We start from the raw sequence: 16,786 nt of genomic DNA, 5'->3' as shown, positions 1-16,786 counted from the left end.
GCTCGGTTATTCATCGGCCGGCTCAATCGCGTTCGGCGAAAGTCAGCGCGAGAGTGCTATTTATCCCTCGTCACTGCGAAAGTATTTTTTCGCGTCAGCTGCCAACATTTCACGCGGCGCGCGCGCGCGCGCGGAAATCGCTCACGCGTTACGGCGCGGCCGGCTACCCGTCATTTTTATTATGCGCTCTGCGATGAAATAATAAATCGCGTCTGCCGCAACGCCGCCGGACGGGCAACTCCCGCGCGTTAACGAGCGAGCGGAAGCGGAAAAGTCGAGCGGTTTTCTTCCATTGTCAAACGATATGCCGTAATAAACGGACGAGCTGTGCGGCGCCGAATTATCATGCGGCGTTCTGCGAGCGCGCTGCATTTTGCAGAGACGAGCGATTTCCGTTATCGCGCGTTTCTGATAACGAAGAGCGCGCGATTCGACATTAGCGGTCTGCCCGCGCGCACTTTCTGCGTCTCGAAAAGGATACGATACATCGGCAGGAGGGAGGAGACGGCTGAAACGAAGAAATCCGCTTCCACCATAAGAAAGGAGAAAGATCAGCTGAGAAGGGCCAGCTGCATCGCGAGTGAAACGAACTCGATTTTCAAAGTCGTACATGGCAAACTAACTGGTCCGATTCTTTGGCCGGCAACATTTTCGTGTTCCTTTCGCCCGTCGTTCGTGTAAAACAAGCTCGAAGTTTAGTTGAATGAGGCTATCGCGAGAGTAGCCGACCGAACACGTTCGGGCTCGAATTTATCGCCTGTTTTAGTTAACATTCCAGCGCAGGCGGAATTACTCGCATTACGCAGGCGGATCAGCCGATCTGATAATTGAAAGATCATCTGTATCACACACGCGCGCGCGCACGCAACGACTATGTTTCAGTTTCGTTGGCTCTCCACCACCGTTGACTCGATTCGGCGCGCAATGAAATTCCCCGCCGAGCCGCCTCGCTTTCTATTCTGTTCGACTCGCTCCCGGTTCGCGTGACAAAACTCACGTAACTCCGACAGACTGTTCCTGATTTTTTCCTCAGCTAGATTCGCCCCGCCGGCGAGCTCGGAAACGCGCAGCCGCCGCCGCACAGTGGAGTCAGATGACATTCTTTGGTTGAAAATTCTCTAGAGACCTGAATTTCCAACCGATCATCGACACCAATGAATGAGAGGTTGATCCTGAATAAATTCCAAAGAGATCTGTCTTACCAAAAAAGAAAAAAAACTTTTTTCTCGAATTACTAGCCCCAAAAGAGGAGAAATTATCGTTAAACGCGAGAAACTTGTGAGATACAACATCAAATATAGAGACCCGTTAAGCACCAAACCGAGGGATTTTAATCCTTAATTCTTTCTTAATGTGGCCTGAAATGATGAGCTTTGAAATTCTGAATTTTCTAAGAGGTGAGTATAAGTTCTGGGGTATTCGCATTTAGTATCTTTAAACGATAAATTTTTAAGACAAACCCTAAACCCATGAATCCTGAACCGATAATTTTTTCAAAATTTCGGCTAGACAGATCTCTTTGGAATTTATTCAAGACTCAACCTCATCCATTGGTGTCGATGATCGCTTGGAAATTCAGGTCTCTAGAGAATTTTCCATCAAAAAATGTCATCTGGCCCCACTGTGCGCCGCCGCGTCGTCGTTCGGCTCCCGCGAAAAATCGCGAATTGAGGAGTCGTCGCGCTGGTATCTTACGTCGCTGGTCCGGACTGTAAATCTTCCAGCGGGCAATAATCCCGCGCGCTGCACACTCGCGTATAAATGTCATTACGTCGGGGAGCGTGTACAATGCTGGCGGTGTACACGGCCGTGATATAAGCGTTAACAGCCGTCGTATATAACTCGTATAACTACGGGCCACCGCGCGGCATATCGATCGTTATAAAGCCGCTTTCACCCCCTCCCCTGCCCCCTCCTCTCGATATGGATACGACTCTCTAATGTGACCGTAAGTTCAAATCTTTCCGATAAGACGGCACAGCAGTAGGACGTGGCGAGCGCGCGAGCGCCGTTATCGCGCGAGTGCGCGCGAGTACTCGCTTTACGCCGCGCCATCTACCTTTTATCGCGCCGTAAAGCCAATCTGTAGCAGCCGGCCGCTCTGGTCGGCTGCTCTGACGCATGTCGCATCAGCCGAGATGCGCCCCGATGAAACATCTAACAGTCAATGACGAGGAACGACTGTCTCACAACGTATTTTCTCACGTGTTTCAGTGCGGCGGCTTCCCGTGCGTCGACAACACCGGCAAGCGCAAGTCCCCGAGGGTGAGTGAAACACTTTTTCATTTTACTCGAGATGTAACATTGAGTAACGCTGAGCGAGGCATCCCTTTCTCTCCCTCTCTGCTTTTTCTTTCTTTTTTTTTTCTTTTTATTAAATTCCGTCTCGAGCAAAGTTCGGGATTTGAATGTTTCGAACGGAGACTCGGAGAACAGTTCTTACTGCACGTGGAAGAATCTGAGCAGAAAATTGTTAGGGCCATCTTCATGAAGTATAAGGCCTCGATAAGGCTGAAAATACAGTAGCCTAAATAAAAAAGGAATGCCTCATTATTGCCACATCAGGCCCCGAGATGGATCTTTTAGGGATACTTTAGATTTTACGAAATAAAGGCTTTGATCAGGAAAACTGATGAGGGCCTTGGAAGGATCTTTTTAGGAATGTCTTATAGATTTAATAAATAAAGTTTTGACAGGGGAAACTGATGAGGGCCTTAGAAGAATTTTTCAGGGATGCCTTAGATTTTACGAAATTAAACGCTTTAACATGAAAAACTGATGTAGGCCTTAGAAGGGTGTTTTAAGGATGCTTTAGGCATGCAAAATCAAGTTTTGTTATGGAAAATTAATGATTTGAAGCATGTAATGAAATTGTCATAGTTTAGTATTGTTTTAATAGGTACGTTCTATCTGGTTCTTTTAAAGGTTTTTTTAATTATACCGCAATTAAAAACAAATTTTATTAGTTTTATTAGTTGATATATTTATTAATCTCTTCCAAGGATTGTTCTAGTATTGCCTTCGTTTTGAAATGCGGCAAACTTTAATAAAAACAGTAGCAGGATTTTTATGCGTAAAGAATGCTATATTTTATTGTAAAGTATGCTATATTTTTGAAATAAAAAATTTTTGTATACTAACAAGGTTATAAAGAAATAAAGAAATCCAGTCAAAATTTCTTGGAATGAGAAGAACGAATATTCTTATCCAAGCAATAATAAAAACATTTCCTTACAAAGGCCCTATTAATTTATATTGCCATATAAAGCCCTGTTGTCCCTGTTGCCTTATGAGGCCCTTATAATATTGTCTTGTAAGGACCATTTAGTACACATCTTGTAGGGCCCTTGTCTTTCTAGGGCCCTACTAGGGCCCGATTACTGTTAGAGAAAAATAATCAGGCCCTTATTTACCAGGGTATTACCCTGATTAATTTCTCTACTCGGGAAGTGCGCCGAGGACCGGACAACCGCGGCTGCAGCCTCAATCGATTCAACGTCGCTTTCTCCGAGGGAAAAGGCGCGATTACGTTGTCCCGACTTTCGGGTGTTTTTGCGCACGTCGAAGCGGTCGTGCTGGCAACGCGGAACGGAGCCGAAACGGAAAGTTCGTTAGCGCGTCGTCGTCGGCGGCGCGCGAGGCTCTGTCCTACCCCGCGCTATCGTCTTAATTAACCCCCGCTGTTCCGTTCGAACGTACTTGACACATTTTTCTCCGTGGAACGCAACACAGCGCGCCGCGCGGATATTGTATTCCGGGCACTCTTAAATACTTCCATCTCGTTTCGCTCGGACCTCCGTTCCTCTTTTAAATACAGTCGCTCCACGACGCTTCACAAGGAGGGAAACAAGAGCAAGCGAGGACGAGAGAGGAGAGCGAGGCAAGGGAGGGAGCGGCGGGAGAAACAAGCGTGTCCGTCATATTCGGGCGCGGATAGAACTCGGCTGGGAACTCACGGGGGGATTGCGTATCCCGAGCGAACGGCAACAACAAAGTTAAAAGACAAAGCTATCGAAGTTAACGAGCTCTTTCGCCCGGCCGTTCTTTGAACAACAAAGCGGCGGAAGAGAGGCGAATGGGGGGAAGGGGGTTGGGAGGAAACGGTCGTGGGAAGCATCGTATACTAATAAACCGCTCAGTATTATACAACTGAAAAAGAAATGCGGCGGCAGCGGCGGCAGTGAGAACCGCCGTGGGGCAGAGAGTCATACTCGCCGAGCTCCCGCGGATTCTTCTATTTTTTCAAACGGTTGTGCCATAAAACTACGCGCGCGCGCGCGTACGCTCGCGATAAAGCCGGCAAACAGATTTCACGCGCGGCCGAACACGTCCGCCTCGCGGACGCGCCGCGTCGATATATCGGCTTCTCGGCCGCCGGGCGTTGTCTGCAGGCTGAATTTTTGTCGCTGCAACCCCCGCGCGCGCCTGCAACCCCGATGAAACGCCGCTTCCATGACGCGCGACACGCGCGCGGTCGGGGCTTGACCCACTTTTGCGCGCGTAATATCTCGTAAGACAAGCGTGCAAGCGCTGCGAGCGCGTTGTACGCGCGCCGTGTTACGTTCAATCAGATGCGCTCCGAATTGCCAGTGGCGAACAACGCGTACGCGTTTCGCGTACATGCGTCGACTACACGCTTGACTACGGTCACCCGGCTGGCGAACGAGCCAAGTCGCAGTTTCGGCCATCGTGCAAGGTCGTACCGTAACGACGAGTCATCAACGGGATTCGGTTGATTCGATTGCGCGACGCGTCGCGCAAAAATCGATCGCCGGCGCGGCGCGGCGGCCGGCGCTCGAGAGGGTCTTGGTGGTCGGCAGTGTTTGGTGCGGATCGATTGCGAGGGAAATTGCGCTTGAAATGATCTAACTTGACCCCCGGTAAATCGTCATTGCGCGGAACAACCGTTGCGGTCGGTCGCTTTGGCTCGGTCGATCGGTGCATTGTTTCATTGTCGATTTTAGCGATCGGCTGAATTGTTCGTAATTATATATGTATGTATGTGACGATTTGTAAATTTTGATTAATTGATTTTTCTTTGTTGCTTTTTTAGCAGAGGAGGCGTATTTAATTTTTGTAACATCGGTTGGTGATTATGTAATCAGTGATTTTGCTGCGAGAGTGCCCGTCCGTCCGATAGACAATTAAACGTAGAAATTTGCAAATTTGGCATTTGTTCAACAAAACCACAGTATAATAGCTTTAGAGTTGTTGTAGCGTTCACATGTTCTATTAAAATACATATATATATATATATATATATATATATATATTAGAGATGTGCGAATCAAGAATTTTATGTCGAATCGAATCGAATCGAATCTCATTTTTTTAATTCGAATTCGAATCGAATCTATGAAATTCGAATTCGAATCGAATCGAATCATTAAAAAATTTAACATGACTATTAAACATGCACATAATGATGGAAGGTTTTAATATGAAAGGGGATATTGATATTGTAATATCATCTTAAAGTAAAATATATATTTAAATATTTAAAGTAATTTATAATTAAGTTATTAATTATAAGTTAAGTTAATTATAAGTTAAGGGTTCAAACATACAGGCCCAGATGTCTCGTTTTGTACTTGATGCATGCAAATATAATGCACGCTAATATATTTGATTCGTAATTGAATCTTCGATTCGAAATTTTCGAATTATTCGGATTCGAATCATAGGGATTCAGATTCGAATTCGAATAGTTCGCACATCTCTAATATATGTATATATATATATATATAATACTTGCGCCATTGATAAATAAAATCTAACGTTTTGCTTGCAATAAGTCTTTGGGTATGATTATTGAATGACAAATTATAACTAAACAAAACGCGCGCCTCACTGCGACTGCTGAGGCAGGAAAACGAAGAACCGCGAAGAGCATAATTAAATATAAATAAATCGAGTTTATATACAAAATGAGCGAAACGAAACATTTGGAAACGCTAAGCTGAGGGCAATTATTTCCGCAAACGTTGCATTAAAATCGCGTAAACTTTTCGAAAAAATTTTCGAGAGCGTTATCCGTGTACGATAAAGATTTAGAAACTTTGACTAAAATGTCATTAACAAACAAAATGAAAAAGAAGTATGCCAAAGTGTGACCTTTGCGGAAAAAAAAACAGAAACGAACGAACACTCGTTTGTTTATCTCCCGTTGTTTATCGCCGTGATGGGAAATTTTGAAACTATCAATTTGGTCCAATTTGGCACTGGACTGGCTTGACTTCAATCACGTTTTCGGAAAAATTGAATCTAGACTAATCACACAAATGGAACAGCAGAGCATCGCGGTCCTGGTAACTCCTGATCCTCAAATCCCACCATTTCGATAACACATTAAAGATTAATAGTCCCATTTTTTCCTCGTTTCTTAATAGCGACCACCCTGTATCTTCCTTTCATCCTGCCTCACTTCGCGACCGTTCCAGAATAAGAATTCTTCTTCTTTAAAATATTAAGAGCATCAGGCTTCGATGGAAACGAGACCCTAAGAGGTCTAATATAGCTCGCGGCACCGCTCTTCCAAATCTTTGAATTTTTATGCGAGGACGACTCGAAGGACGTGTCATACGAATAATTTCCTCCGCCGTATTCAAGTCATTTGTGCCGCGAGAGGATATCCGACTCCTCAAGGTTACAAGAGATCAGATTAACGCCGCCTCAACACCTCGCTGCTCAACAAGCCATTTTTCAAAGCTTCGTGTACTGCGGTCGCGCGGCGTCGTGACGTCGAAGTTTCGCCGAATTCCAAGTCCGTAAACGAGGTCTCTTCGTGCAGCCAGTTCGGTCTAATGAGTCTAATTACACTGGTCTACATTTTGCGACTTTTCTTTTTGTCACAAAAGGGGTGACACATGCTTTCGATAGGATTTTTCTCGTAGATTACGAATTTGAAATCTAAAATGTTCCATCACGTCACGTTTTTGAGAAAATGGCGGTCGAAATGTGAAAAAATGCGTTTTTGACGCTTTTTGAACCTCTGTCACAAGGAAACGGGTGACGTGATACTGAATACTGTACGTAGGCTCAATTTAAAGCTTGAACCTTAAACATTAAATATATGATGCTAGATAACATGTGACAATACTGTGGAATCGTGTAGCACCGCGTTTGACAGTTGACCTGATTACAACGGAAAGTCTCAAGTAAGCAAACGTAAGATAAAATAGCTTAAAATAAGAAAATTTAAGAAAGCTATTGAAAGTTAACATAAATTGTCGGTAATCAGATTAATAGCTATGAAATTCGAAATCAGCGATTCCGGTAACCCTCAAAAGAACTTCGTTAATCTCAAAAGAGTTTCGTTAATATTTATATATTTCATTAATTCTTTTTTATAATTTATAGTAACTTTTTTAAACCTTTTTATTTTAAATTGGTTTATTTTATATAAGCTTATTTTAGGCTTTATGGGGCAACTAGGTTCACTGTTAAACGCGGGATTGAAATCGACGCGCGCCCAGTCAAAAAACCAGTGCTACACGGTATTGTCACATGTCATCTAGCGTCATATATTTAAAGTTTAAGGTTCAAGCTTTAATTTGAGCCCATGCGCAATATTGTATCACGTCCCGTTTCCTTGTGACAGAGGCTCAAAGAGTGCCAAAGACGCGTTTTTTGTACATTTTCTCGAAAACGTGAATATTTTGGATTTCAGATTCGTCATCTACGGGAAAAATCCCATCGAAATCATGTGTCACTCCTTTTGTGATGAAATCAGTGTCGACCGACAGTGTTATCAGCGGGCTGCTCCGACTGCTGCTCCCGTCACGAGTCAACTGGCTGCCCCAGTCACTTCCGATATCGCGTCTCAAGTCGCGGCCGAAGCCATTATACGCGTCTTCCAGCTCGCTCGTAATCGCGTTACAAGATTCCTCAAGCCGTAACAATAATGCGCCGATCGATCGCGCCGAGCAAATCGCGCGGGCCCCGGCAAGGCCGCGAATCATTCGTCGTCGTCGTGTAGAAAATGGAACGCGGGACGGGGGGGGAGGAGCGGGGCGGCTGGAGGAAGGTCGGCGGCGGCGGCGGCGGTGGCGGTGGCGGCAGTGGCGGGACGGGGAATGGGAGCGAATCGTTAGGAGAAATGAAAATAAATTGCCTGGATGGGTGGGTTCTCGCCGGGAGAGAGAGAGAGAGAGAAAGTGGACCGTGCGATTTGAGAAATGGCGCGCGATAAAAATGCACGGTGTTCATTACATCGTTAGAGAGACGGCCGCGCGCGACTCCGCTCGCGCGAGATTAATGCGCGTAAACTTATCTAACGCCAGTTACACACTGCATCATCGCGTTTTGTCGGGATACTCCGAACGTAATTAGCGTTATTGGACACTCTCGCACCCCCCTCTCTTCCGCTGTTTTTTCCTCGAGGAGCGACCGCGCCGTGCCGATCTCGTTGCGATTAATGGATTCGATAATCGCGCGCCACGCGTGGAAAGAGGACAGATGACTCGTTTCCTTTCTTTTTTTTTTTTTTTTGCGGTGAGAGAGGGGGAGGAGAGGAAGTCTCAGCACGTGACAGAGAGAATGCGAGTCCGCGACAGCGTGCCGTTCTCGGAGTGCGATACTCTCGCGGGAGGGACAGACTTTCGATACGCACCCTCCTTTCCTCGCTGTAATCTCTTCGAATTTCAAAGTCGAAGACAGTTAGCGAAACTGGCGGGGGGAGGCGGGGAGCGAGAGAGGGAGGGAGTTGGAGAAGTATCCCAGTGAGTTCTTTCTGGAACTTCTTTCGCGCGACTCAACGAGGGGTATCGCGAGAATATCTTTCCGAGGTGCCTCTGAAACGCGAGAGACCCGGCTGGGGAGGAGGAACGTCGATATCGACGAAGATCTATGGATTATGTTTCGCAGGGTGGAGGGAGGGGGGAGACACAGCGGGCTACAGGCTTCTTTATTTCATGGACGACTTCATATCGGATCGGCTCGTATAATTTAATCTTCAAGGACGAAATTTTATTCTCGGCTCTGCGCAGCCGGCGAGTAGGTAGAGAAACGTAAAACATGAGCATGTGCCCTTTATCCCTCAGAGGAGGCGGGGAAGGACTAGAAGGAGAAAGAGAGGGAGAGAGAGAGAGAATCTCAGCGAAACGAAGGAAAAAGAGCGACTATCGATGATAAATCATCCGGGTTAATAATTCACCGCGACTTTTCAATGCTCAACATTATCTATTCCGTAATCTCGAAGGCACCAACATCTCTTGTATAAATTATCCTTGTAAATTATGATAAAGAGCTTGCGAGATAGCGAGAGCTCGTAAGAGTATCGAAATAACGAAGCTTATCGACCGACCCGACTGCACCGAAAGTAATAAGCTATTTTCGATTGAGCGAAATTCTCAATAATAATAAGACCAGCCGCTTTGATGCGCCGACTGCTTTATTTCCGTTAAATAAATATTCACTCGCGTTTCGGCGACTGGATCCCCCCAGAGGGGAGGTGCTGATATCGATCGAATCGATTTAATTCCCGTCTCTCCATACGAGGATGAATAATCTACGCGGGATTATTGTTCGTTCGAAAGTATTTTTGGGATCGTTAGATATTAAACGCAATTCTTTCGTGCCGGGACCATCCTCATGAAATATAAGATCCCGATAAGGCTGAAAGTAAGATGCTCTAAAAAGGGATGCCTCATTATTATCACATCAGGCCCTGGGATGGATCTTTTAGGGATACCTTAGATTTAATAACCCGAGCAGAACATCATTCCAAGGCCGTATTAAAACTCAGTCCGGCTTCCAAACTTCAAATAGGGCCCGGATAACTTTATTTCGGATCCGGCAAATAATAAGGAGTGAAACGCACTGATAAAATTGCCTGAAATCGAGAAACCTGATCAAATGTCCATCAGGACCAAATCAAGCATCCAAATAATAACGTCATCGCTGGTCAGGGTATAATCCGGAAAATACTGCAAGACAATTGCCACATTCCGACCGCCGGTAATAAGGAGCGCTCGAAATGCTTAGTCATGCCATATCAGGCATAAAAATTGCCGTATTTGATTTCTGCTCGGGAAATAATGGGCTTTGATGGGAAAAGCTGAGAAGGACCTTAGAAGGATTTCTTAGCGATGCCTTAGATCTAATAAATAAGGTTTTGATAGGGAAAGCTGAGAAGGGTCTTGGAAGAATTGTTTAGGGATGCCTTAGATTTTACGGAATGACGCTTTAACGTGGAAAACTGATGTGAGCCTTAGAAGGATCTTTTAAGAAAGCTTTAGATATACAAAATCAAGTTCTGTAGAAAATTAATAAGATCTAAAGCGTGTAATGAAATTGTCATAGTTTAGCAGTTTAGTATTTCAGTAGGTACGTTCTATCTGGTTGTTTTAAAGATTTTTCAATTATACCGCAATTAAAAACAAATTTTATTAGTTTTATTAGTTGCCATATTCAGTCTCCTCAAGAATTTTTCTAGTATAGCCTTCGTTTTGAAATACAGCAAACTTTAATAAAAACAGTAGCAGGATTTTTATGTGTAAATTTTAAATTGTAAAGTATGCTATATTTTTAAAATAAAAAATTCTTGTTGTATACTAACAAGGTTATAAAGAAATAAAGAAATTACAGTCTAAATTTCTTGGAATGAAAAGAAGGAATATTTTTACTCGAGCAATAATAAAAATATTCCGACTCGCAGTTGCACGAATGAATGTCTCACTCAAACTTAGAATGAATTTTAACTCCATGCCTTACCGTTATCCTATGAGGCTCTCTTAATATTGCCGCATAAATTGTCCCGTCAATATTTCCTTATAAGGTCATATTAATATTGCTTTATAAAGTCCTGATTGATATCGCTTTATAAGGATATCCGTTAAACCATTTATCACACATTTTGTCTTTCTATCCCTACCAGGGTCCGATTAATATTAGGAAAAAATAATCGGGCCCTTATCAGAGCCTTATTAATTTTTTTACTCGGGTTCTTCCCATCCCCCTCCCCTCCCTCCTCTTCGTAGTCGAGGGCTCGGAGGGGCGAACGGCGTCTTCGTCTACACACGGTAACGTCCAGATTGTAAATGTTACGGCTGGACGCTTGCGTCCGTAATCTTCCTCAGCGAGCGGCACGACCGGCCTGTCTATCGGGGGAAACGTAAAACCGAGATTAATGGACAAAGCCACTTTGACGACGGGATCGATCGGTGCTCGGCGCGGCCGCGAGTCTCTTTCGCCCGCCGGCGCGGCGGGTCGCCCCGCGCGATCCATTCGCGTAATAGGAACACCGAAATCACGCAGGAGGACGAGATGGGGGGAAGGGAGGGGGCTCGCGCTTTGTTTGTCGTTTTTCCTTCGGCCTTCGCGAGAAGCGCGATCCCGGAGGAGGAAGTGTATTACGCCGGATGAGAAGATCGAATATCGATATGAAATTCTCCATTCAGGCCTGCGCTCGTAAGAGAGCGGGAGTAGGTTGCGCGCGCGCGCGCGCGCGATTTTATCTACTGGCCCGAAGCATGGCTGGATTAAGGTCTCGCGATATTACCAGGCTAACCCGACGTTCTCGAAGAATAACGCGTAACACAATGGGGCAAGTTTTGTAGTGTTTCCGATTATGTATACATACGTACATATATACATACATATACGCATTTACATATATACATACATATATATGTGTGTGTGTGTGTGTGTGTGTGTGTGTATACGTATATGTATCAGTCTCATATAAATTCTTCGCCTTCTCCGAGCACGCGACGTGTCTCCGAGTCGTCAAACCGCGATCGAAATCGTAAATCATCCGCGCGGTTTCTCCATTGTGGCGCGCGCGCGCGACATCGATGTGTACTCTTTTGAATTGTAAAAAAATGTAAATCACATCGGGCGATACGAAATGGCACTGCTAACGAAAGCTAAATAAAAGAGTTAATACAAATGTGCGATGTAAAGGTATAATAAAATGGCACGAATTGCACGGCACAGAGACGGCTTACACGGCAATCGTGTGTGTTTTACGTTGCTGAGTGTCGAAAAAATTGCAGAATCGAATTTTTTCCCCCGGGCGCTCGTAGCCAATTAGAGCCAAAATGTCCATCACAGCTGTTTTTTTTTTTTTCTTTTTTCGTGCTACTCACACAGTCTCCGCGAATTAACCCTTCGCATTCTGCAGACTTTCGGCGCGAAGCTGACAGCTTCGCTCATAAATAAAAAACCGCCACCGAGTGAGCGAAAAGAATCCGTTGATCAACGGTCGCTCGCACGGTCTCTACGCTGGGGAGGAAAAAAGGAGGGTAATCTCGTAAAAATTACATTTTCGGCGGTCGGTCGGCGAAGTATTTCCCTTTATTCTTCTAATGGGAAAGCAGTATAGCGCCAGCGATATGTGCGTAGAAGATTACTATCGCCGTCCCGCCACGTCGCGCGGCATTTCGCACAAAAATAGTTTCCCCGACTCTAATTATGCCCGACCCGTGCAATTATAGTCGCGCGTAATACCGAGCGCACTTTTCCCGCCCGTGTAATTTTCCTCGAATTCAGCGCGGTGTCTCATCGTCACCTGCGGGGCCGAGTTGGCGTGTGCGCAAAGTGGAATGTCCAAACTCCCCGCGCCAAAAAGCAGGCCGAGCGAGGCACTCGGAGCGCGCAAAGGAGGGTTCAATTCATGGCGGATGTTTTCACCGTAAGCGATCGCGCGAGCGAGCTCGTCTCCTGCCGACGCCCAGGATCGCCGGATTGCCGACCTCGGAGGAGAGACTCGTCGATTTCCTCGCCCGCGCCGCGGCGAGGACGCTCTCGTTTTTCGTCGCGAAAGCTTATTTCTGTATTATCCTCCAGCGAAATGTCCGTCCTGCTGATGGTCGACGCAGACGCAGAGAATGACTTCGGAATTCAATTTGCGGGAGCCAGCGGCGGCCGCGGGGCTTTAAAACGGCACCGCGCTTCAAAGTGGACACGTAATATCCGCCGGATCGATTAACGGTACACGACACATTTTATATGTGTGCACGTGTGCACGTGTGCGTGTGTATAAAAAAAGAGAGCGAGAGAGAGAGAGAGAGAGAGAGAGAGAGAGAGGGAATTGGATTTATCACGTAACACCACTCGTTTTAAACAAGCCGGATGAAGACTATCGTGACTGCCTTTCGCGTTCCCCCGTGATCATTGAACCGCGCGCCCGCGCTCGCCAGCGTAACACGATTATATATATATATATATATATACACGGGCTTATCGATTAAAATAATATCCGTGGATGTTGCATAGACGATGTTGCGCGCCACGTAATAGCCCCGATGATACGATCCACACACACACACACACAGGCCTGGTGTCGAGCCTGCGGGATCAGGGGGATACGCGGCGTGCGTAAGTCGTCGCGTCGCAAAAATAAGAGCTCATTGTGAACGAGCGGACGTCACGCAGCCGCGCCGCAGCGGAGAGCTTCGGCGAAGCACTCGGCGTTGGAGCGACGAGAGAGAGAGAGAGAGAGCGTCGATAAGGGCAGGCAGAAATTCCGACTCGTGTATACCTTCGTCCGCGGCGCATCCGCGGCCGAGGAGTGAAAAATTCAGAAATACCACACTGCATTGACCCAGTTTCGAGGTAAAAATAAGCGGATATATCTGCCGGAGCGTATGAAATTTTAGAGCGGAGGAAAGGATGAGCCAGAGAGTGAGAGAGGGAGGGAGAGAGAGAGAGAGAGAGAGAGAGAGAGAGAGAGACGAGGAGAAGAGAGCGCTTGAATTACTCATAAATCATCTACGGGCTTTCAGCCCGCTTCATTTTGTCACCCGATGCGATCGGGCCTCGTCTCACTCTAGATTGAGATGAATCTCAAGGCGGCACAAATTAAATTCGTGCTTCATTATTCATCGCGGACGGAAGTGTGGCTCCATTAAAAACGTATTAGAGCCGCTTCGGCTGCGATGAGAGCTCGCCGCCGCCGCCGCCGCCGCCGCCGCCGGTAAAAGATCACTCGGCGCGGATCTCCATGGTGGCTAACAAATTTATTAGCGGCCGCGCATTCTCGCGATCGCCGACCCTTCCGGCGGCGCATTTTAATCCGCCGGGAACGGCGCGTTTGTCACTCTCGTCGGTGAGTCTTCCGCGGCGGCGATTAGCGAAATAACCCCATCCGATACTCGAGAGATTATCCCGCGGTACGAGCGTCCGATTAGGCTAAGTCCGGGATAAACGGGTATAGTTTTTTTAATTGAAAATATCTGTATTATTATAATAAATGATCGATAACATATTAACACTCAGCAGAGGATGATATTTAAGGTATAGAAGAATTTTTGTGAAAAAAATTCATGGGACGCCAACAATAACGAAATATTAAAAATATTTTATGAGGGATAGAAGGTTAGGTATGTGTGTGTGTGTGTGCTATAATAATGTAAAAATTTGCTTATCTTTATTTATTTTTTTAGTATTTTACATCCTCTTATTAATTATTAATCTTTTTATTAATCCTTTTATTAAATAAAATAAAACATGTCTACAAGTTTCTTATAGAAACCGAGGACAACATTAGAGAGAAGATTGAAAAGTGACGACACAAAAAAAAGGCCCTATGAGAAAACATTGTTTATTAAAGAGAGAAAAGAGAGAGAACTCTATTCGGCATCTTTAAACGAAACAACAAAACCGTTTAAAATGTACTGAAGTTTTTAATGTTACGTACCCAGGGAAAAATGATAGTCGAACAGATATCGGATCGACGTCTTTTATATGTTTTTTCTAAAGCATCTAGAATACGTCGATTCGATGTCCATTGCTTGCTATTTCTCGCTGAGTAGGCTATCCTCCATCTAATCCTGATAAAAATGAACCATCTATCCCATTTGGAGAGTTCGCGTAAAGATGCGTATACCGCGTGAAACGTAATCTCGGTGACGAATTTCGAGGTTAAGTACACAAGTACGATGTTCTTTCAGTCGTTTAAGTAAAGCCCAAGTCTAATGTTGTAACTCAAATTAAACCGTATTCGCATTTTTTTCGACGTGTGAAACATTTTGGAAGTTAATAGAAATAGAAACAAATGTTGTATTTATACTCACAATAACAGTGTTTTGTGCATCAGAAAGAGATACACCTACTCGTGGTACATCCAACTCATAACTGACCGATCAGCGCTGACGCTTAGTATATATTAACAAAATTATAACAATTGACCATCTAACCTCTATGCTTATTTATCTCGGACTTACTCTATAAATGGCCGGCAAGGAGGAGCTTTTTCTCACACCTTGGGTCATCGATTCGCGTGATTCGCGTGATAAATGATCAAAGTCGTGAGAATATCCCCGAGTATCGAGGTGTTACGATTTGCAGAATTCTGGTGAATCATCGCGCCGATTGTTTGCTTCATCGCATTACCGCCGTGGTACCGCGCGTGAATCATGGGGTTTCCAGCAATTAGAGCGGCGCGATTAAGAGGGGGGAGAGGGAAAAATCTCTCGCAACTCCCGCCGAGCGCGGCGATATGAAATGAACGTGAGCGCGCGCTTCGCGCGCGGCTCGAAATTTCGATTCTACGTTAATTCCGTACATTATGTCGCGTTGGAAGCTTGCTCAACACTCCACGTCTGCGCACTGTGAGTTAATCTTTATTCTAAATTTCAATCGGCAATGCATTAAACGCGTAATTTACTCAGCTGCAGATACAGTACGCGAGATAAGCAAACATGAAACAATTAATACGAGTAAATGGCGGCGGGGGGGGGGAGGCAGGGGAGAGGGATTAAATAGAGGGGCTAAATAGAGGGCAGTAAATTGTTTTTATTGACAATTCTATTATCCTTCCTTTTTTGCCGGCGATGAAAATTTCAATGAGATTTAGAGATTAAAAAGGGATGAAAAGGAGGCCGTTGTAAAAGTAAAGATAGCGGCCGCGCGCGCGCGCGTCAAACGAGATTCAAATTTAGATTCGGCGTAATAACGATAATCCTGCAGGGTAAACAGAAGCGAAAAAGTGCATCGATCGACTCAGAAGAGCCTGCGGCCCGAGAGAAACGTCGTTTAAAATACGCGAGTCGGCGAGTCACGAGCTGTTTCTTTCCGAGAGATACGACCGCCATATCCATAGAGTTGTGAATTATTTACGATCTCAGATTGAGAGCTTAATCAATTGTAGATTCGCAGTCGTGCGCCGCTCGCCGCTGTTCAGATCAACGTTTCTTTTCGCATAAACTATGCACAGTTGCCGATGGCTAATCAGAAATTCATGAAGCTGCAATTACTTGTCAAATGACGACTGATTTAAGACGGCGAACGTCTGCTCGAAACGCGGCTCCTCGTTTGTCGGCAAGTGCCTTAAGTTGCTCGAGTAAATCCCGAGCCGTATGATACACTTATTTGTGATAAATTTGGCACGTCTGTAAATGCAAAGGACCCCGAATAAAAAATTGTTAGGGATATCCTCATGAAGCATAGGGCGCCGATAAGGCTGAAAGTGGGATGCTCTAAAAAGGAATGCCTCATTATTGCCACATCAGGATGGATTCTTAGATTTTACGAAATAACGTTTTGATAGGAAAAGTTGAGAAGGGTCTTAGAAGAATTTTTTTTAGGAATACCTTAGGTCTAATAAATAAGGCTTTGATAAAGGAAGCCTTGAGAAGGGCTTTAGGATTTATTAGGGATGTCTTAGATTTTAAACGAAATAACGCTTTAGCATAGAAAACTGATGTGGGTTTTAGAAGGATCTTTTAAGGATGCTTTAGATAAAATCATGTTTTGTTATAAAAAATTAATAAGATTTTTTGAAGCGTGTAATAAAATTGTCATAGTTTAGTATTGTTTTAGTAGGTACGTTCTATCTGGTTCG

At 45.1% G+C, this 16,786-nt stretch overlaps 1 protein-coding gene across 7 annotated transcripts in view; it reads left to right on the top strand.

Annotated features, from left to right (window-relative positions):
- The window catches only part of Nrx-1 (neurexin 1), a 497,229-nt gene that overhangs the window by 15,824 nt on the left and 464,619 nt on the right, over positions 1–16,786 (top strand). For all 7 annotated transcript variants that reach the window (XM_019845315.2, XM_019845314.2, XM_019845312.2 and 4 more), the window contains exon 2: positions 2,215–2,265. In XM_019845315.2, the coding sequence (XP_019700874.2) occupies positions 2,215–2,265 (51 nt within the window). The remainder of the gene's footprint in view (positions 1–2,214; positions 2,266–16,786) is intronic.

Source organism: Harpegnathos saltator, unplaced genomic scaffold (assembly GCF_003227715.2).
Source record: "Harpegnathos saltator strain DR-91 unplaced genomic scaffold, Hsal_v8.6 scaffold810, whole genome shotgun sequence".
In the NCBI taxonomy this organism is placed as follows: Eukaryota; Metazoa; Arthropoda; class Insecta; order Hymenoptera; family Formicidae; genus Harpegnathos; species Harpegnathos saltator.
This window is presented reverse-complemented; position numbering and strand designations above follow the sequence as displayed.